This window comes from Falco cherrug, chromosome 4 (genome assembly GCF_023634085.1).
Source record: "Falco cherrug isolate bFalChe1 chromosome 4, bFalChe1.pri, whole genome shotgun sequence".
Lineage (NCBI taxonomy): Eukaryota > Metazoa > Chordata > Aves > Falconiformes > Falconidae > Falco > Falco cherrug.
In genome coordinates, this window is record NC_073700.1 from 39,176,532 (window position 1) to 39,197,351 (window position 20,820).

The 20,820-nt window shown below is 49.6% G+C and overlaps 1 protein-coding gene across 3 annotated transcripts; it reads left to right on the forward strand.

Annotated features, from left to right (window-relative positions):
• The first annotated feature begins 378 nt into the window (after positions 1 to 378).
• Positions 379 to 20,357, forward strand: FAM234A (family with sequence similarity 234 member A). Of its 3 annotated transcripts, XM_055708274.1 has the most exons (14): positions 398 to 452; positions 1,777 to 1,947; positions 2,156 to 2,249; positions 6,550 to 6,858; positions 7,941 to 8,057; positions 8,262 to 8,450; positions 11,536 to 11,666; positions 14,003 to 14,132; positions 14,576 to 14,714; positions 15,002 to 15,142; positions 15,546 to 15,624; positions 16,048 to 16,200; positions 17,068 to 17,170; positions 17,327 to 20,357. In XM_055708274.1, the coding sequence occupies exons 4-14, from the start codon at positions 6,594 to 6,596 to the stop codon at positions 17,536 to 17,538; spliced, it is 1,659 nt and encodes a 552-aa protein (XP_055564249.1). In that variant the 5' UTR covers positions 398 to 452; positions 1,777 to 1,947; positions 2,156 to 2,249; positions 6,550 to 6,593; the 3' UTR covers positions 17,539 to 20,357. The 3 variants fall into 3 exon arrangements, with proteins under 3 accessions (XP_055564250.1, XP_055564249.1, XP_055564248.1); XM_055708273.1 differs by lacking the exon at positions 2,156 to 2,249; XM_055708275.1 differs by lacking the exons at positions 1,777 to 1,947; positions 2,156 to 2,249 and having other exon boundaries at positions 379 to 452.
• Positions 20,358 to 20,820: the final 463 nt, after the last annotated feature.

A 20,820-nucleotide genomic window follows, 5' to 3' on the forward strand; every position in this document is an offset into this window, starting at 1 on the left:
AACGGTGTGGGTTTCCCTGCGGCCGTCCCGGCGGTCCCTCGGTGTTAGTCCTTAGTGCATGCGACCCCCCTTCCCTGTCCGTTTTTACAACTAATTCCGCGGTTTCACGTATTGTTTTTGTAACCTCCGTGTCGGGTGCGGGGAGAGCGGGGCCCGGGGGCGGCGGGGCGGGCCCGGGGGGCGGCGGGCGCGCTCTCGGGATGCCTGTACGTGACTGTGCTGTTCTCTCGCGGTCTGATCGCATTAAAGATCTGTGTTTGTGGCTCCCAGTGCTGGCCGGCCTTGTTCTTGCGGGTTCCCCGCCCGCACCGCCGCTACCGGGACGCGCCGCCCGCCCCTGCTCACCCGCCCGCCCCACTGCGCAGGCGCGGCGGCGGGGCGGAAGCGATCACCTGCGTGATGCGTCACTTCCGGCAGGTGGGCGGCGGGGGATGGAGGCGGAAGTGGCGGCGGTGAGTGCGGAGCGGGCCGGGGGTGGGGTCGGGCCGGCCGGGCCCCGCCGCAACCGGCGCCCCGTGGTGGCGGGGGGAGGCTGGGCTGCAGCCGGGGAACGGGGCGAGCTGCTGGCCTGCCCCGCCGGTGCGGCGCCAGGACCTGGGCCCGGCTGCGGGCCGCTCCTTCCGCGGGCTCCGGTACTGCGGGGGTGGCTCTCGGGGAAGGGACCCGGCTCCCGCTGCCCGGGCACCGGCCGCTCCGCCGCGGGAGCCAGGCGGTGCTCGAGCGGCAGCTCGGAGCTGGCAGAAGGAACGCGCCGGTGGAGCCGGCGGGGCTGGCCCCACGCTGCCCCGCGGCCTGGCCCCGGCTGGGCAGCAGCGCTGCTCGGGCCTGAAACACCCTGGCCCCTTCCACGCTCGCCGCTGCCTTCCCCCAGCCCTGGTGCCTGGCCCTGTGTTCGCGGGGGGTTGCTGTCCCTTTTAAGCAGCTAGAGAAGTTGCACAAAACCAAATCAAGAAGCCTGGGAAATAATTTTATCCGTTTTGCAAAAGCCTGGGGCTCTGCCGAGGTAGCTTGCTGCTTGTGCACTCCGTTTGATCTGAGCTGGTTTAGCCCGTGTGGCTGGCAGGCTGCGTAGGAGTCCTGGGGAGACGCTTACACGGCACTTGCGAGTATGGGTCTGTGTTTCAATCAAATAGAAATACAAGAAATCCCTCACCTCTGTAGAGCTTAGCTCACAGCCTTCAGCACTCTTCCTGGAGACCATTCAAATTCACATTTCTCTTTCCTTCAGTGGGCCGTAAGCCTTGTCTGCTGGCATGAATCAGAGCCGTTCCTGCAGAAAGAAAAATGATTTAATGTGCTAAATTCCTATCTTACTTCCACCCTTTTTTTCTTCTTTTGGAAGGCAAAAACCTCTCACGTAACTGCTGGGAGTCAGAGGGGCAGCCTGCCCTGCAGGGGAGGGATGACTTGGTGTGACTGGAGCCAGCCCTCCTCAGTGCCAGGGCAGAGCTGGGCCCTGTTCGAGGAGCTGCCTGGGCACGGTGGGAGCTGTGAGGCTCTGCAGGGCTGGATGTTGGGTGATTGGGTGGAATGGCCTGTGAATGGGCTTTCCTCCATGTATGCATGTAAGAGAGAAAAAGAAAAATTCCATTTCTGGGTGGGAGAAAAGAATTTTCTCTTGGAGGTGGCTGCCAAGGACAACAGCAGCTGGAGGAAGGCCATTGTTTCATGCTGCCGTAAACCTCACTAGGCTGTGCAGGAAGGATCCAGCAGGCAGCACGGAGTTTGTGACCAAGTGCTCCACTTAAAAAAATGTACTTTTTTTCTTTTTGATAGACGTATGTGAAATGACCACAGCCTCTTCTAAAGGGTTTTCATGCACTGAGATCTTTCCAGAGCCCCTGTGGTGTTAGATCTCTGGCAGTGCAGAGGAGTTGCTGTGCTTCTGACACAAGCAGGGGAGCCCTGTGGATGAGGCAGGGACATCTCTGACGTCCGTCAGTAAGGGTGAGTGGCTTGGGTCCAGCCAAGCTTGTAACTTCTGGGATGATAAATGCCATGTGTTTTTGCTGCTCACTTGTTATTACAGGCCTAACCTATAATCAGTTCCACACAGCTTTGCAGCTTGAATGCTGTCCTTCATCTTAAGATTTTTGCTCTTCCCGTTGCTCTCTTGGAAGAAGTCCTGAATTGTGTTTTGCTCTTCACTAAACAGATCGAGTTTCTCTGCTTGAACCCCTGACTGTAAAAGAAGATTCCTGGAAAAGAGGAATTTTCTCCTACAAATGACAGATGTATCACATTCTAAGGTGACATTTGGTTGTGCTCTGGAGGAGTTTCTAGTTCACTTGCTGTGAATGCTCTGTGGCACCTGTTGTGTCTGCACCAGAGAGTTAAGTGTCATTTAAGAAGAACCTGATGTTTTGAAGGGATATGTGTTAACAGAGGCAAAATAGCAAGAGGGAGGGGAGGGGAAAGGACAGCTGTAGAAGCAGAATGCGAGTGTTTCCCTGAGCTGGTTGCCTGCCTTGTCTTTGGTATGGTCTGGGTTACAAATCATGTCCTTACAAAGGTCGTAGGGGCACAAGCAGGAGCAGAGGTACCCTGGTGTCAGAAGGGGATGATCTCCTTGAGGCAATTCTCCCCACTAGCCTGTGGCTGTGACTTTATATCAAGAAAGAGTTATGAGCTGCAGATGACCCAGCAAAACCGTAAGCTTGTGCAGCCTGAGTGTATTTGGAAAGGAAAATCTTATTTCAGGGAAAATGTATGTTTATTTCCTTAAGGGTGGACCCTGATCTAAGTGGGGCTGCAGAACAGGGAAAAAATGACCCAATAATGTCTTAATGTTGCAGCAGGTGACTGCCCGGCGGGTTTGCTGCAGTGCCATGCCACACATGGGATCAAAACTGAGCACTCTGCTGGTGGAAGGCAGCCGTGAAAGGGACATTGCCTCTTACTCAGAGCAAGACTTGGAAGCTGTCTTGTCATTATTGATGGCAGTCTGGGGCTTCAACAGTTTCTGGCTGACAGGAAGGAAATCTTTAAGGTGCTTAAACAAACAAAAAAAAAGAACCAAAATAGTCAAATGCTGGATTTGGGTTCCTAAAATGGCCAGTTAGAATCTGTTTTCTTCAATCTGTGAGAGATATAAACGTGTTGATCATCAAATCCAAGTTACAATATATTGCTGGAAGTTTTCCAGGAAGAACTGGTGCCTGGTCAGATTACAAATGCTGTGGTTTGGTATTTTATGGGTGGAAAATGAGTTAAACCTTCCATCACACCAATACTTAAATGGTTTCTATCACCAGTCTTCATACGTCTGACTGGATGTGGTTCTCTGTGCTTGTCGGGCAGTTCTGGCTGGCTGGTAATGGTAGTTTGTCTCTTGGATTTAGCTGTGGCTTGGCACTAACCACTTGCTGCACAGGTTTCACTGGTTTGATCCAGATCAGATTTGTAAATCTGTGCTATAGTGTAGCTTTAGGAGAAGAGGAAAAACAGTCCCCCATGAAGGTGAGTAAAGCTGGTTTTGTCCTGAGGACAGCATTGTCACTGTGGGACAGGAAAGGGTATTTGTTCCTCCTTGGCTTTCTTCAGGGACTGCTCCTAGCTCCTCCTGTTGCTGAAGGTGAGTAGCTTTTAAAGCTTGGGGAGTGATGGAAGTGCACACACCAGCAATTGAAGTCGTATGAGATGCAGATCCTGGCTGTAGTGCAGCTCCTTGAGCTGTGTGGGTTCCGTTTGGGTCTGTTGCATGTGGTTTCTAATTATTTCTTTTTCTATGAAGTCTCTCCCATGTTTTTTCATGGGGAGGCATCCCATCTTCAAGTGGAGAGACAGTGCTAGCTACGAGATCTAGTGCATGCAGCCTGTGTTAATAATGCAGCAGCACAGGATCCTGTCACTGTGTATTTCCTTGCAAGGTGCCTGGATGCGTAAATTTTCCAGTGAATTATTTTGTGTCCTCCACCAGCAGGAGACAAAATGCCGGCTGCTAGAGGACAGTAAAATAATCTGAAATGCACACTATCATTTTCTGCTTGTCTTCAATTAAACTGATTACCAGACTTCTTTGTTGTTCGGAGCTCAGACCATTTCACATGCTGCCAGCATGTACTTTGGCAACGGCGGGCGATGGGATTTCCTGCATTGTTTGAGTGTTTGCCGTTGACCTCTGTGGTCGTTGTTCTGGCACTGTCTCTGCTCTGGCAGGGGTGCAAAGGGCATTATTCAAACCCTGAAAGAAAAGAGAAAGAATTGCTCCAAAGACATTGAGGGCTCTTTGTAATTGGTGACTCCGAGGGTCATTGCTGCAAAAGAAGGGGAATTGCTGGGGTTGTCAGGATAATTACCACTTTTTTAATTGTTCTCATCCCAATCTAGATGACAGTGGTGTGATTTATAGTGAGTCATAAAAATACGCCTTCCATAGAGGGTTAGTGTCCCTTTTGGACTTTTTGAGTAGAAGCCTGTTTTTTTCCTTCTCAGGAAGTCTCATAGGTGCTGGAAACACTCGGCTGTGCCCTGGAGGGCTCCTGGCTCCGTGCTGGGGAGGCTGGTGGGGTTGTGCTGGAGCCCTGTTGTAGCCCATGCCGCAGACACTGGCTACAACAGTGTTTGAGAAGATGCACCTCTCCCTGCTGCTGGAGACAGGCATGCCAGAGACACATGCACCATCTGTCTCACCGCAAGGGAGGTCACGTAACCCATTCCTGCCATCGTCCCCCATCGCTGCAGCGGTGGTTGCTCTGCCGCAGTTAATCATTTGCTCAGCCTGTGCCTGGAGCCTTGTACCTTGAACCTGCTGAAGGTCTGGTGCTCGCCCGGCTCCAGTAACGGAGCGGTGCTCGGCTCACCAGCGTGATGGCCAGATCAGGAGGAAGGCTGAATGCATGAGACTCTTTTCTTCCCCTTTCCATATGGAGCCTTCCTACCTTTGTCAGGCGCCTGCGGCCAGTCTGGCAACAGCCGGCCTCGTGAAGGTGTCTCTGCTGTTGCTGGTAGACTGATGTGAGGGGCGGATGAGGTCTTTGGAGTGAGATCTTTGGAATAAGATACAACTTCTGCATTATTGATTTAATTGCATTCACATGGGCTTGTGCAGCTTGAATTAAATTGTCTGCAGCAAGATCTTGTACTCGATGTGCCGTTGTAGAATAAATGCCAGAGTGCTCCGGCTGGAGTATGTGCTTCCTAACTCCAGCCTTACAAGTCCAGCAGGTGCTCAGATTAGCTGGGGATTGACAGTAGCGTGCCAGGCTGTCCCGATCACCACACATGCTCAACCCCTGCCTTGCTCTAGGTCTGTCCCTGCTGTGATTTGTACCCAGAAGAGAAGAGGCCTCTGCAGCTCTTCCCTGTGGTGGGACAGACAATCCAGGGAGGTGAAACCCCCAGTCAAGCTGCAGCTCCCTGAAGGAGCCTGGCCTCCTCTCACCTTCTGTTTCTTTGAAACCTGTAAATGAACTTGGGCATGAAACGTAAGAGGTAACGAGCCCCATTGTTGTTGGAGCTGAAAGCCCAAGCTCCCTGCGTTGTGTGTCGGTGCTGAGTTTAAGCTATTTTCTGCTGGGGAAGTACATTGCTCCAACAGACAATCCAGGCACGTGACTGCTGGGGCACAGTCATGGAAAATTGGCTCGGTTGTCATGTTTATTTGCTCTGATATAACTTTTTATGACACTGTCATGCAGCTTTTTCCAAGGCTACTGGAATGTGTTGTTATTTATTTCTTCCCTTCCGCTGTATTTTTTAAAGAAGCACTATCAGAGAAACTATATATAACATTGATTTTTATTGTTGTTGTGAGTAATGAGTTACAGCCTCTGTAACTGACCAGGGCTTTTTATTTTTCTTTTTTTCCCCCCCTTTTATAACAAATTAGCACAGAACCCCTCTGTTACTGCAGCTCAGGATTGTGTTTTATAGCAGGAGAAGATAAAACAGCTGTTGTTAACTCTTCCATTCTGATGAAATAAAATCTGCCTGATTTTAGTCTCAACTTACGCCTTTTCATCGGGGGAGCGGGGGGAAGTAATCACTCTCTTGCCTTCTGCAGGGCTGGGTTGCTAAACTTACCAAGTGGTTTCTCATCTGAGAAGGTGTTGAATAGCGTTGGTTTGTTCCTATACAGAATATGCTGGCATTTGTCTCCTGGGGAAGCTCAGGTGCTCATTACAGCAGGGAACAGCCTTATTTTGGGATGTAAAGGTCATGAGTGTTTCCTTTCACCTCTCCAGCCGGGAGTCAGAACGACGTACATGGGAGGTGACAAGAAGTCTTTGCAGCAAAAGGAGCTTTTGGTGTGTTTTTCTTGAGGGAGACCTACAGACCAGTCAGTCATTTCCACATAGAGGCTGCACCCATCTTTGTCCAGGTCTAGCAGAGCTGACTTCCTGGTCTGAAGAAGAAACAGTGTTGTTCCTGCATCTCATGGTCTCTCCCCATCACTCCCTGTGGGAGACCTCTGGTACCAACAGCACTTTGTATCCGACTGATTTGCTCAGCTCCCATTAAATGTTTCCAGTGTGAATATCAGGTAGTTTTTGTTGGGTTGTTTATATATTCCAAAATCTCTTTTAACTGCTCTTTCTATTGTTGCAGTTGAAGGGAGAGAAGGGTGTCTGAATACTGATGAATGAGCTGTGATGGATAACAAAGACTCAGAAGCTGAGATCCACCCTCTGAAGACTGAGGATGTGAAAGCCCAAGAGAACCATGAAAACTCTGTGGAGAGAAGAATTGTCAGCAAGCAGTCATCACGACTGTCTCGGCTGTCCCGGTGGCGCACTGCTGCCTTCTTCATCTCATTATTTCTGTGTCTGATAATTGTGTTTGCTTTCTCATTTATCATTCCTTGCCCAGAGAGGCCAGTTTCAGAAAGAACATGGTTCCGAAACTACGATAATGCAGGTGAGCTTGCTGCAGCAGAATAAATACTTACCAACAGTCCTTTACCTTTATGTGCCACAAATTTGAGTTGTGGACCTCTACCTAAGTGCGATCCAGAGCCAGGCCTGCAGGGATGCTGCCCTTGGGAGTGAGAGCTGTGAATACCTGACCTGGATAAGCAGTGGCCCGTCATAATTGGAGTGGCCTTCCAGGAGGTGTTTACAGGATCTAATGGAGAAATTAGATGCCGCTCTGAAGCACTAAGAAGGTAGCAGCCTGGCCTCATTTGGAAAAAAGAAATGGGGAAGGGTATCTGCTAATAAATCTTTGTTGAAGTTTGGTCTGTAAAATGTTCCCTTGAAGTTTGAGCTGAGATTTGGAGACAATTAGGCAGTTTTACCTCTGTCAGTATGACTTTCTAACTTTTCCCCATGGCTAACGAAAAGCAGAGAAGAATAATTGTCTCTTGGCTTTTTTATAAATTGCGCAAATTTGTAGTTGCTTTAGTTGGGTTTTAGCCTGGCTACTGCTCCCTGGTGGGTCAGCCTTGGCTTCTGTGAAAGCTTTTCTGTAATCTTATGTGCAGTGGGTGTGTGCTGGTTGTGCTGTAGATGCAGAGATATTGCTCACCAACGGGGACTGATTTCTGTGTGTTAATGCAGAAATCCCAAGTTCTGCTACTCTGAGCTGAAGAAGGCTGCTTTTACCTGAGAGTGAGAAAGATGGAATATCTGAGGCTGGGTTTCATGGGGTTTGGGTTTGTTTTTTTTTTTATATTTCAGGAATAATAACCCCACAGCAAGACCAGAGTTGTTCTTTGTTGAACATAGTTCAAATTCTGGCTGCTTGGCTATAAAAACAGACAAATCCTCTGGGGGACAGCAAATTCGAAAAAATCCTTTGGCACTGACTTCCCATCCTTGGTACTCATGTAGATAGCTTTTTTTAACACAAAAGCCAGTTTGTCCTGCTGTTACCCTGTACAGAGATGGAGGCAGTGAGTAGGTCTCTAGGAATTTGTGTTTTGCTCCAGCTAGCTCTGCTGTTGGTTGAGGCAATCCCCAACAGTGCTTGGCTTGTCATCTCTTTTGTGATCTCTTTAGTGGCCTACCAGTTTCTTGCTATGGAAGATGTGAACGAAGACAGAGTGCAAGATGTCATCTTTGCTTTCAAAGCTAACAATGGCAGCAGCAGCTTCAACAGATCCTGCCTGGATGAAGGTAGCTGATTCAGAAACAGAAAGCCTTGTAGTGAGGGCTGTTCTTTCTCTTTAAGCTCTAATTAGCAAGGCTGCCATGGGACTGGGAGTGAAAACTGGGTTAACTGGGTGAGGAGGGCAACTGGGTAAGCCCCAGCTCAGGTCGTGCGGAGCAGCAAAGGTAGGTGTAGTAGCTAGTGCACCCTCTGACATCTCTTCTCTTCAGGTCTGCCTTCTCCATGTGCCTTCATCGCTGCCGTGTCTGGCACGAATGGCAGAACGCTCTGGGAGAGGCCCGCTGCCGAGGAAGTGGAGTGGATGGAGTGTGGCATCAAGCAGCTCGGGGGGGCCAAGGCCCCGGGTTGTCTGGTCGTGGGGAAGCCAGTGTCTCTTACGGCAGTTGACCTGCAGACAGGTGAGTGGCACACAGAGTACTGCTGCCATCCAGGGGACCGTGCTGCTGCTTTCCTCACCTGGGGACCTTCGGACCTCGGAGGCTGAGGCTGCCAGCGTGACACGACTTGCTGGAACAATGGGTGCAGGGCATTTATTGTCTTGAAAACCTTGCCAGGGCCATTGGCTGGGCCATCGAGAAGTGCCTGTTCTCTCAGCCTGTGTTCCAAAGGCTGGACTCCGTTGTGGTGGTTTGTGCCAGCCGCTGTATTGTAAGACCAATATTTCAACAGCATTTGAAACGGGAGAAGGAGTCACGAGCTGTGAGTGTTACTTTATACTCTCAGGGGCTGGGCACAAACCCATACCTGCAACGTTTTTCAGTCTTTTACATGTGAGTGCTAGGAGTGCCTGCAGCAGCAAAAGGAGTGGGAGTTTTAGGGATTTATGATTTTAAAGTCATCAAGGAGAGCACTTAGGATAAGTACTCGCCGGCCTGTTTCAGTAGTGTAGATTTTGCCCGGTTCCCCTGGAAAGCCACCTTCATTTCTGAACCTGTAGATGGAGAACCTCATCATCATCTTGCCTAACGCAGGGTGCGTGTAAGGAATGCCTGTACTTCTCTGGGAACAGGGCAGTGATCATCTGTTGCACCTTGAACCTTCCGCAGTGTCGAAGCCTGAAATACATTTCCATTTTGTTGGGAGTCAGTTTCAGAGGTTCTGAACAATGCGTGTTCTTCCTTGGAAACATGCCTAGGATCCCGTCCTCTGTGTCTGGATTGAACCTCTCACGCCCTATTTTCCAAAACCTGGGAGAGAGAAATAACAAGAGGTATAACTCTTAAGAAACCTGAGGAAAATCTAGTATAGCTTTTAATTTCCAGTGTAGATGGAAGTGTAGACACACAGAGAGCTGGGAAGCTTCTGTACCAACAGAGATATGTTAGCACCGTTTCCCTCATTGGTAGGCTTTAGCATAGGTTATTTATAGACTATTAATGAAGTAGTTGCTTTCAGGTCAAAGTGTAGAAAGGTGGTTGCTGAGCCAAAGGCATGTAACTAAAGACAGCCATAAAGAAATAGCACAAGCATGGAGAGGAGGAACCAGGCTAAGCCACAGGTCACAGCAACAATACAGTAAAAAAAACATTCCACAGACAAATTAAAAGCAAGAGATGAAAACCTGCCTATTTAAATAGGCTAAATGTATTTGAAGTGGCAAAGTCTTGACTTACATCACATTGTGCTAAAAACAGCAGCCAGAACAATCTTTAGCTGCTAATGGTTCATCATCGTGAGGATTGGTGAGATTCCGGGGCTCTCAGACTGTCTAGCTTCTGCCTATAGGAGGATTGAAGGAGAGGTAGGCAGATTATCATCTGAAAGTGTCTGATGTGGTTTCGATCTCTAAATGCTGATAAAGTTAGTGCTTTTCTCTAGATTTGAGTTGTGTTAAGTCTTGTTTGCTTCATTGCCAGAAGTGGCCTGAGCAAACAATAAGGAGAGTGTAGGATTGCATGCTTCTGTTTGTGTGGGGCATCTGACATTCCTGCGTGTTTATCTTATGAGCAAACTGGGACACAAGAGCTTAAGATTAGCTGTTCCAGGTCAGAGCAAAAGTCTGTGTGGCTGCGTGTTCCATCTCTGCAAGGGCCAGAAGCAGAGTCTTGAGGAGGAGGACGGGAGGAAGTGTTCCGTTACACCTTCTCTCTCCACTTTATCCTCCAGCAGCCTGCATTGTGAGCCCTGTGAGTAGTTCTGGTCTCCTAAGGGTTATGGCAGAAAGGGGCCTACAACGATCAGGTGTATGAAATTGCTTCTGTAGGAGAAATCACTGAATAAACCAGAACACCAGCCTAGAGAATGTCTGACAGGGAGAGAAGTCTCTGTGTCTTCTGCAGCTACTTGAAGTGAGAGCTGAACTGTCACCTAAGTCCTAATTTTATTGTTCATTCCGAACCCAAAAAAACCCCAGCCCATTCACCCAGGTTAGATTTGCTGTTTAGGCATTTGTCTAATTTCCATCTTGGCTTCTGTTGCCTTCCTTCTGCTGTGACCTCAGGCTCCAGGGAAGCTCCGTAGCACTCCAGATGTTGGACAGGATAGTCCCGTCTTCTGTTGATGGAGCAGGGTGGGACTGGTTTCACAGTTTGTGCTTGTTGGAGGTTATGTTAGAGCATGAAACTTTTGAAGTCCTTTGTGTTGAATCTGTCTCACTGTTACCTGTTTCTGTTAAGTCAGGCTGTTCTTTTAAGAAAGATGCTTTCTCCAAAACTATATCCACTGTCTAACCAGCAAAGAACAGAACCTTATGCACTGAAATGCAAATTTTGTCAGCCTGGTCTTACTGTTGTAGCTTTGGATTGTGCTGAAGCCAGGATATAGTTATTTAAAAATTAAATTCTCTCCTTCCTTTGCCTGCTTTTTTTTCTCCAGTGAGTAAAATTCTTGCCTTCCCATGATTTCCTAGGGACACTTCTCTACTTCACATCTGTTGTCATAGTAACAAATCCAAGTATTTTTGTCAATGTTTCAGTAAAAGCTTTGGAGGAATCCTACTGGAAATACAGGCTGCGCAGACAGTGTCAGGTAGTAATTCCTTGGTCTGCAGTACAGCTGCCTTCCTGACAAAGAACAGATGATTACTTTGCATTCCTGAAATGATAATTGCTGTGTGCAATACTGTGTAAAGGGGAGGGTAAGCATTTTCCCTCTGAACACCTAGCTAGTTACTTAAGTCTTCCTTAAAAAGTACATGGCAGCAAGGTTTTAGATCACAAAAAAGGATTCTCTCTGCCATGAACATGCTGGGAAGCTTGTTAACCTAAGGCACAAGAAAAGCAAGTCGTTCTTTGTGCCGAGGATATTTGGGTGCACTTGTGCAGGCAGCTAGAATTATTTCCAAATTAAGTTGAAATTGTGGATACTGGGACTCTTTTGAAATGCAACAAAGTACCCCATGATGAGCATAAATGTGAGTGGTTTGTGGAGCTGATGAGCTGTAAATGGCTGGCTACTGCCAAGTACTTCCAGGAGCAGGGGCATTAAAAGCCTTTCAGCCTAAAGTGCGTTTTTAGTGAATGTTTCCCAATAACTGTCTTCTAGGGGAAGTTCAGTGGAGACAGTCCAGTGACTTTGGAGCTAATTATACTGTGCTGACTCCTGTGTCAGTGATTCCAGATGTGGATAGTGACGGAGTTCAGGACCTGATAATCTTTATTGCTACAGGAGATAAGGTATGTCACTCTGATGCTGTGATAAAGCCAGTGGCCGGACCACAGAGCATGGCAGGAATGCTATTTATTTCGATCTTGTACTCTAGGAAGAAGTGTCCAGAGGCCTTTCTGATTTCTGTGGGTTTGGAATAGGTTCTTTCCCACCCTGCAGAGATGTACTCCCAAATCAATGCAAGTTTTAGGGTTAAGAAAAGAAAAGAAAAAACTGACCAGGAATCCCTCCTCCTTTTCAGTCTGCACTCCTCACTGCATGTTCCTGGGCTGTGTGTGGAGTGAGCCTAGGCGAGATGAGCTTGCAGTTTTCTGGGACTCTGCTTAGAGAAGTGAAAGTGAGCAAACCCTGACAGGTTTGGCTTTTAGATCAAAGCACAGCTGACAGCCAGTGCTTTTGTACCACCACTGCCCTTTTCTGATACCTTTCATATCTCTGCCTGTGGTCTGGTTTGCACAGCTTTCTTCCTAGTGTCACTGCGCTGCTTAATTCTGACTTGGGTTCATTTAGTGAAATAGCTGCTAGTTGCGTTATCTCCATTCCAGTATTGCTTTTCCCATTTATTAGAGGGGGAATGTCATGTAGCTAAAAGTGGTTTTGTACTAAAACGTCTGCACCCATGATTGAGTGGTCTAGAATCATCTGCACGTGCAATCTCTCCTGTTTAAAGCATTCAAAAGTTACCGTTTCCTGCAGGTCTGATGGGAGGAGTGGGAGCTCCATATCCTCATACCAGAGCCCTCCATAAGCAAATAGGGTTTTGCTGCCCGAGGCATTGTTGGTGCCAGAGTCATCAGAAATTCTATCCCCTCTGACTCCTACGTTTCTCTTCTGTTTTCGTTCCTCCTTGCTTTTGCTATCCCAGTTATCTCAAGACTTTTTTTTTTTTAATAATATTAGGTGGCCAAAAACGTTTGAGTGCAGTCTCTGTTCTGCAAGACTGCCTTTTGATTTGTTTTCCATTTAACCTCTCTAGCTATCTTGGTATGAAAACCCTTCCCCCCTCTGGACTTGGCAAGCGCTCTGTCAACTTAAGTAAAAGTACGTTCTGTTTTGAGAAATGATGCAAAATGTAGGAAACTTCAGCGGAGCTTTGCAGCTTAGAAAAAGGCAGTCTTGTCAGAAGGGGGATTCAGAACTTAAGTAAATTAGCTTTGTTGCTAACAAGGGCTGAAGTTGAACGTTACATTATGCTGCTGTCTCCTGAAATGGCAGAGCTTTGAGCAGTCTGGGGAGGGGTCTTTGTGCAGAGGGTTTAGGTGGCACCTTCTGAGAATCTACCTGCTGCAAGCTTCAGAACAAATACATCCAGGGAAGTATGACATTTTTCAGGATACATCACTGGTAGCAGCGCACAGAGGTATTGAGCAAGGCAGTGAGTAAGGTGGTGTGTATTCTCTCTCGCTGTAAATACCTTTGGCTGTTGCTGTCCCGGGGCAGCTGCTGAACCAGCGCTTGCAAGTGAAGGTGAAGCTGATCTACAAGAGCTAGTATGTGTCTCCTCCCAGTGCAGGAGGCTGGGAACAGCTGGTGGATGCGTTGCTCTCCAGCCGTGTTCTTCATTCTCCCCCGCAAACTCTATCCCTTATTCACCTGCTAGACTCTCCAGATTGACTTTGAGAGCAGCAGATTTCCTTCTCTTCCCCAGCCCCTACGCCTCAAGGAAGAGGGAAGGGTTCCTGCCTTACTTGGAATCTCTGATGGAGGCTGTTCCTCTCAGTCTGATGCTTCTCTCTTCCCTAGTGTGCATTGCTCTCCCCAGACCATGACTGTTGCCCAGATGTTTGAATCTGATCCTGATTTTAGCCTTTATTCCTTGGGTGAAATTTTTTTATGGATTCTGTTACCCTGCAGAAAGAGTATAAAGAAACCTGTCAGCACTTTTATCCCCTTGGACTCATGTCAGCCTTAGGAGGGGTAGATTAAGGCACTTCAAATATTTAGCAGAGCTACCGTGTGAAGTCAGGTTTCCCCCTGTATCATTTTGCTGCTTTGTTTCTGCCTTGAAGTCCTCTCCATCATTGTCACTGCTCGGTAGGTTTGAATTGGTCTTTGCTGTCCTGCAGGGAGGTGGTTGGCAGAGGTAGTAAAATCTCGGGACCAGTGACTGTGCTGGAAGTGGTGTTCAAACTTGCAAAAGTGTTCACAGCAGAGGGATCATCTAACTCGTGCCCACACCTCCAAAACCAGGGAGAGATTTCTCATCCGAGCCTATGCTGCTCCCGTGCAGCTGCTGTTCAGTGCCAGCTGCTCAGAAGCTTTGGAAAACACTCAAGTTGAAGCGGTAACAGTGCGATGCAGCTTTAACCTTTTTTTTTTTTTTTGTAATCCCTTCCCTGTGTAGATTAAGACCTTCATCCATTCAGGAAAAAATGGCAAACAGATCGGATCCACTGGAAGCCTGAATGTGGATGGGAACGCTCGCTATATCAGGCTGAACCTGGACGACTCCTCCTACTTCCTTTTCTATACAGGTACAGTTCTGTTAGTGAATTCAGTCTGAAAGAGGGATTGTAACTGCAATCAGGATTACTAAAGAGTTGTCTGAAAGAGTGTTTTGCATTTGTACGAGCTGTGTCATACTTTCACCTAGCAAAAGAACTGTTCAAGGGCAAGAGAAGGGGGGGGCTTCTGCTTAAACTAAGGTTTGTCACAGACGGTAGTAATTTTATTTGAAAAGTGTTGAGAATGTAAGGTTTAAATAGTCATTTATAGCAAATGATTACTGTGGAACAGTGGGATTATGAACAGATAAGATATTAAAAGCATTCAAAAGCAGGCTTGAGTCTCAAAATACCACTACAACTCTATGATGCAAGCCCTAAAAATATATTTGATGTGCCAGATCTGGAAAATTGTAGAGTTCAGAGCAAGGGCAGGATAACTTTTTTCCCTCATTCTTGCTTTTTTTGCACAGAAAACGCTCTCTATGCATATTCCCTGAAAGATCTATACAGTGCGGCAACTGGGGTGGAAATTAAGCTTCCCAGCCTTGAGCAAGATCCTCAGTGGGAGAAGAACATTGACCGCACCACGCACCGCTTATCCCTTCTCAGGTGTGAGATTATGTCTTGGTTGCTGGTGGGGTGGAGGGTACTGCTCCTCCTGACAGGATGGCCTGGTTCAGCTTTATTCTTTCCTGGCTATGTGGCTGTTGGAGTAGGAGCACATCCGAAGCTGGGGGAGAGGGCTGGTGGTGATGGCCTGGTCAGGATTTCACACAAAAGAAGGAAAGCAGGCTGGGGTTTCCAATTTGCCTTTACTGTGCAGGGGAAAAACCAAACCCACACAACAAAACCATCCACAGGCTAGAAAGCGTAATCATTTCTCTGTCCTTGTTCAGCTTTGGAGACATCCGTTACCTGGCAAAAATTCCTGGGCGATCACGGGAGAACATCTTGGTTATAAACTCAGAGATGGCTACACTGATCGGTGCACAAAATCTTCAGACTTTATGGAGCCTCAATGTGTCCCGCGTTGTGAGGTAGTGTTACCAGTGTGGGTTGGATGTGGTATTTCCAGGTTCCCAGCAACAGCAGTGTCCTGGCAGGTGCTATTTGTTTTTTTCTTCATTTGAAATATAGGAACCTGCTCTGTGATATATCTGGATCATGCTTAGTGTGTTGTCTGTCCTCTGCTAGCAAAGGTCAGGTGCTGCTTCAGAAGGGAGGAGCCCAAAGCTTTGATTCTTCATGCTGTGCCTGCTGTGATATGGCTGTCTTAGGGCTGGGCTCAGAGCTGGAGTAGCACCAGGCTAACGTAATGCTGCAGCAGTTGAGTCTCTTACCAGGGGAGCTGTGGGAGGTTAGAGGCTGCTCTGAAGGAACAAGGTATGCCCAAGCCATCAGGGTGTGCTATGATCTGTCCCTTCTTTTTCTCTCCCTTAGTGAGCCGCTGCTTGGTTACTACAAACCCGATGTTCTTGGTATTGTCCTTGAGAGTGAAATTGGACCCAACAGGAAGAAGGTTTGAGATCTCTTCCTTTTAACTCCCCTTTTTTCTGCATATCACAGCTCAAGCAGGCGTTGAGTTGAGGACAGCTGGTGGGATATGTTCCCTCTGGCTGATTTTTGGAAGCTTTAGTCTGGGCAACGATCTCTTTCAACAGGTTATTGAAGCCAGCTGAGGCATGTTAATTCGCATCTCAGCAAGAGGCTTCAATGACAGAGCTCTGAACCTCTTGAAATAGCTGCAAAATTTGTGACTTTAATGTGGCCTACCCCAGGTCTCACAGCTCTGTGATGCTCAGCTTCAAGTATTTCCTCATCTTTGCAAGTGTCAGATACTTGTTCCCGTAGACAGTGTAGGGTAGAGACAGCTGACTTGACTTCTCTCTCATGGCTTGTTAGATCTCTTTGGTATGAGTTCCTTTTCTTTCTTCCCTGCCAGGTTATGATCGTTGAGAGTGGATCTGGAGGAGTCCAGTGGGACCTGAAGTTGAACTCGAGAGCAGAGAGCCCAGGGCCAGCCACACTTTCTACTGCTGATCACCGGTCCGCCTTCCTCATCTGGGGTGAATACCAGGCACCAGGAAACGAAACGGTGAGTAGTGCTGCCGAATGGTTGCTGTTCTCCTGACTTTGGGCCAGAATTGGGTGGACCTACCCCCTTCTCCCAGTGTGCGCATTTGCATCTGTCTGTGCTGCTAACACTGCAGCCTCCTGCGCTGGGTGTGGGGTCTATGAACAGTCTGGTCTTCTAGGAGCAGGCAGACCTCTGGGTCTTCACAACGTCCATAGTAGGGTTCCTGCTAGCAGCTGGTAGTGGCATCAGCAGCTTTTGTCATCCTGAGCCTGGCTACGTAGAGAAAAGGGATGTAGCGGTGCTATGAGCAAAGTCACTGGGTTGCTCAGTGCTGTGCCTTGGTGTGGTGCTGTAGGTGAGGTGAGACACTGCTGGCTCGGTACCTGTGAAGTTGCTGCTGTTTGACCGGGAGCCTCCTGCAGCGGTACTGCATGCAGAGATCTCCCTCAGCCACGTGAATACTCTGCGCCCAGGCGGTCTCTGGCAGCTTCGGTGCACAGCTCGGCTGCGTAACAGAGCCCTCTGGGGCAGTGGCTGGCAGTGTTAGTGACAGGTTGTGTCTTGGAGGATGCCCGAGCACCAGCTGAGCTTCCTGTGCTTTCCTCGCTAACTCTACCAGCCCTAAGGCAAAAATCTGTCTCCTGCCTTTAGCGGGCAGGCCTGCTGTTTGCAGGAAGCTTGGAGTGGGGAGGAGAGCACCTAGCAGTAAGCAAAATCCCAATACCAGTCCTAGTGGCATCAGGCAGGATGAGTTGTGCAGACGTGGACAAGTATCTGACCAGATATATTCTGTTGGGCATGAGTAATAGCTGAACCTGGTGCTGGTGTACTAGTCTCTGGGATAACGTGTGGGTCCGTGTCCTGATAGTGTCCTGTTGATTGCAGGGATCCAGAGCTCCTCTCCAGAAGCTGTATCTTTTCCATCCTTCCTACACTAACATCTTGTTGGAGCTCCGCAATAACACAGACCAAATAATTGCGTTCAACGGTAAGTCCTCTCCGTCCAGCCCTCCAGCAAGGAGGTGCAGGAGGACGCTGGCCTTCTGGTACCTCCTGGACTCCGTGAGCACGCGGTGTTGGGTCTGGTGGCCAGTCTGAACACAGAGACCTTAAGCTGGGCTCTTCCCTCTGCTCTGCGTTACAGCCACACTGTTTGAGCGGAGCCGTCATGCCTGCTACGTGCTGTTGAGGGGGCCTCAACCCAGCGAGGATCCAGGGTCAGTGTCTCTGATGAAGCGTAAGCTGAAGGAGGATGTCTCTGAGAGCAGGGTGATCTGGCTGAGCCAGGTGGCTGGGGACACTGACCAGTACATCCGAGACCGCCTCTACAGGATGCGATTCCACAGCCGAGTGTGAGCTTGCCGGGGGAGGGGGAGAGGCTGCCTGGGCTGCGTGGCGCCAAGCTGCCTCTCCTCTGCAGCCATGCTCTTAGCAAACCCAGGTCGTGGATTCACACGGGAAGCTGCCTTTCTTGATCTGCAAACCAAAGCATGGCTGGTGGGGAAGCGCCCCAGTGTCTGGGGGTGCCCAGGCTGTGGGGGCAGCTGCCAGTGCATCTGTCCTCAGAGCTGATGGAACTTCAGTGCTTGGCCACCACTGAAGTGTCGTCAGCTCGGGGAAGAGGGCTTTCCCCTCAGTCCTTCTGTGCCCACAGAACTGTGCTGACTCAGCCTGTGTCTGGAGGAAAACACGTGCTTACTGGGAAAGCCGGAGTTGATTATTTCTTGGGTGCTTGTGTGAGAAGTGGAGCTTCGATGTGTGGTGTTAGATTTGCTTTCTGAGTCAGCTCTCCTGGCTGTGGGAGAGGTGCTTGGCTGCAGGCTGGTTTGTGATTGCCCTCCCCTGGATTTGGGCCCCTGTTTTGGTGGCCGCAGGGTGTGTGTAGCGATAGACCCAGCCATGGCCAATGATGCGGTTAGGTGTCGCCTGGGCCAGCAGAGCACAGGTTAAAGTATCACTCTACTTAGAAAAAGGCCTTTTCTCCTGAGAACAGCCCCATGTGCCCTGCTCTGCAGTCAAAAGCCTACCTGTGTCTGTCTCCTCTGCTGCTTCCTTTCCAGCCAGGCTGTGCAGCATTGATGACACAGAAAGGGAGCTGGTCTCCTACCTGATTTATGCAGCAGTGTTCCTCCCTGCCCCCAATCTGTTTGTTAGGTGATACAAAAACCACCCTGAGCCCAGGCTGGCTGGTCCCTGCCGGTACGGACACCACTTCTGCTGCTTTTGAGGTGCCAGAGAGGCTCTAGGGCATTTTTTCAGAGTAGAATTGCACTTTAACCTTTCCTGGGAGCTTGGCTTGCTACTCCAGGGAGCCCTGTACCCGAGTGGCAATGCCAGCTGCCCTGCAAATACTCATTCACCCTTGCAGCTGCTGAAGAGCCTTCTCCAAGCACTGTCCGCTCTGCCAGGACGTGGGCAGGCTGTAAAGATGGCATGAGCCGCGTGGGGAAACAGCACAGGTTCTCTTTGCAGCACAGTTCCACAGAGAGCTCTGTGCTGCCTCCCTGCCCTCGGAACTGAGGTGGTGCTGGTTGAGGATCTTGGGGTGCTGTTCTCTCTGTCCAGCCTGGTAGCCCAAGGGAATGGGACAGGTTGCTGTGTGAACATCGTGTCTCCCCTGGAAATGTCTGTAGCGCGGTGTGTTTGCTTTGCCTTGCTCCCGGTGGGTGCCAGTGTGGACTGTAGAAACAAGGTGCAAAGCCTGGAAAAAGGGTTGAATTGGCTACTCGGTCCTGAAAGCTGCAGTCCCCTTACTAGCCACACCGACACACAAGTGTCATAGCTGCTGGGTGTCCGTCTGGCTGGTGAGACAGAAAACACCCTAAAAATAACCTCCCTCAAGTTTTTGCAGTGCCGGAGGGGGTTTGGCCAGTGCATCCCTCCCTTGCCTAGTCTCACATCAGGGTGTGTGTAGAAATACTGTAGGAGGAGAAACTTAAGCCAGGTTGTGTAGGGTCAGGCATCGGTTATTATGTGGCAACCACTGAACTTCAACCTGCTGCAGGGCAGCTGCTGGCTCAGGCAGCTCGTGTCACCGAGGCTCGTGCCACAGCTTCAGCCCTCCCAGTCTTGCAGCAAAATAAGCTGCAGCATCAGTGGTCTGCCTGGTCGCTTGCTGCCTGCTCCCAGCTGGCCTGGTAGTTGCCTGAAGGGTGCCCTGACTCCCTCTGCCCCGTGATGTGTACCTGGGCAGCCAGGGGAGCAGTGTAGGATGAGTGCTGCTGGCCTCTGCGGAGCTGCGCTGCTGACAGAGCCCAGTCCTGGGGTGTCCTGGCTCTGCAGGAAGCCAGGGATGTTCCTTCAAAGTCATCGCTGGACTCAAAATGGTGAGTTTGCCCCTTTGTCCCTCTTGCCCCAAGCTGTTTTCTGAGGGAGGCTAGGGGTGCAGGGAGGCTCCCCTGTCATATCCCCTAGCCTGGGTTGCCTCTTTGCTCAGCAGGATAAAGACCTGAAGCCCAGCAGCCCCCCAGGTCCCCGCGCCAGTGTTGTGGCGCCGCAGGGATGACGGGCTGCAGCAGTGCTGCAGAACCCGGGTTGCAAGGGCCAGGTTCAGGCTGCGCTTTAGCCGGCTGGGGTGGAGCTGGCTGCGTGGCGGAGGGAGCCCGAGGCTTGCGCGCTGCTGTGACCTGCAGGTTGGATGTGGATTGTATCCCACCAAAACTCGCCTGGCAGGGAGCAAAGTGCCCGACTCGTATTCTCACCACAGCCACACTCTTCGGCACTCCCTGCTCTGCTCCCTACCCAGACCTGACCTTTCCCATAGGCACACTGAATGTTCCTTCAGGAGAGCTGGATTTTTGGCTTTGGGGGCTTTTCTGGCTTTAAGTTGTCCATCAATGTTTCCAGACACTTTGGAAACGCAGATTTCCCTGTGGCAGCTCAATTAAACGCATCAGTGCCAAACCAGCACCTTCTTAACAAAACAAGTCTTTTTTCCAGCTTATTTCCTTGTGTAATTGTTTGGGTTTTTTTTGCAGTATTTAATGAATGACTTTGTGCCTTGATTCAATAACTCAGATGGGTGATGATGGCATATATCACTGTGTTATGTATTAGTGTGTTTTTTAACACTAAAACTGTTTGGTTTAGTTCTTTAACTTATTGCAAATTGTGCCCTACAGGACTTGGTCTAACCAGAATGGTTTCAATAAATCCTCTTTTGCATTGTTTGTAAATGGTGCCCTGCTTTTGTTGTTGCAGCCGAGGTTATGCAAGACTTCGGGGGTTTTTTCACAGCCCTTCATGTGACTTGCTGCGGACAGAACTCCCCCTTATTTGGAGGGAGCCAGATGTCCCGGTGATGCTTTGATGGGTGAGCTGGCCAGGGCTCTGTCCCAAGGCGCTGGTCCTGTCCTGCTGCGGGCAAGTGATGGACCAGAGAAGGGAGCGTGTGGAGGGAGGCTGGAGTTAGATAACCGAGCTCGGCCAGCGTGTCCCTATGCCCCGCCTGGGGCTCCATGACCTGGTTTTACACCCTGGATTCCTGCTGCAGTCCATCAGCACGAAAATCTCATGCCGCGGCTTGGATTTGGATCAAGCTGGAGGGAGCCCCGTGGCAGGCGCTGTCTCCTGGAGCGTGGGACCATCTGTCACTGCCTGGTGGCTGCCAGCACCGAGGTCCCAAGCTCCATCCTGTGA

What these genes read in the sequence shown, in the direction of transcription:
- FAM234A (XM_055708275.1), top strand. Translation starts at nt 6,594, where the DNA reads ATGGATAACAAAGACTCAGAAGCTGAGATCCACCCTCTGAAGACTGAG. An exon ending in AATGTGTCCCGCGTTGTGAG is followed by an intron (nt 15,143 to 15,545) that starts GTAGTGTTACCA and finishes TCTCTCCCTTAG; the next exon opens with TGAGCCGCTGCTTGGTTACT. An exon ending in TTGGACCCAACAGGAAGAAG is followed by an intron (nt 15,625 to 16,047) that starts GTTTGAGATCTC and finishes CTTCCCTGCCAG; the next exon opens with GTTATGATCGTTGAGAGTGG.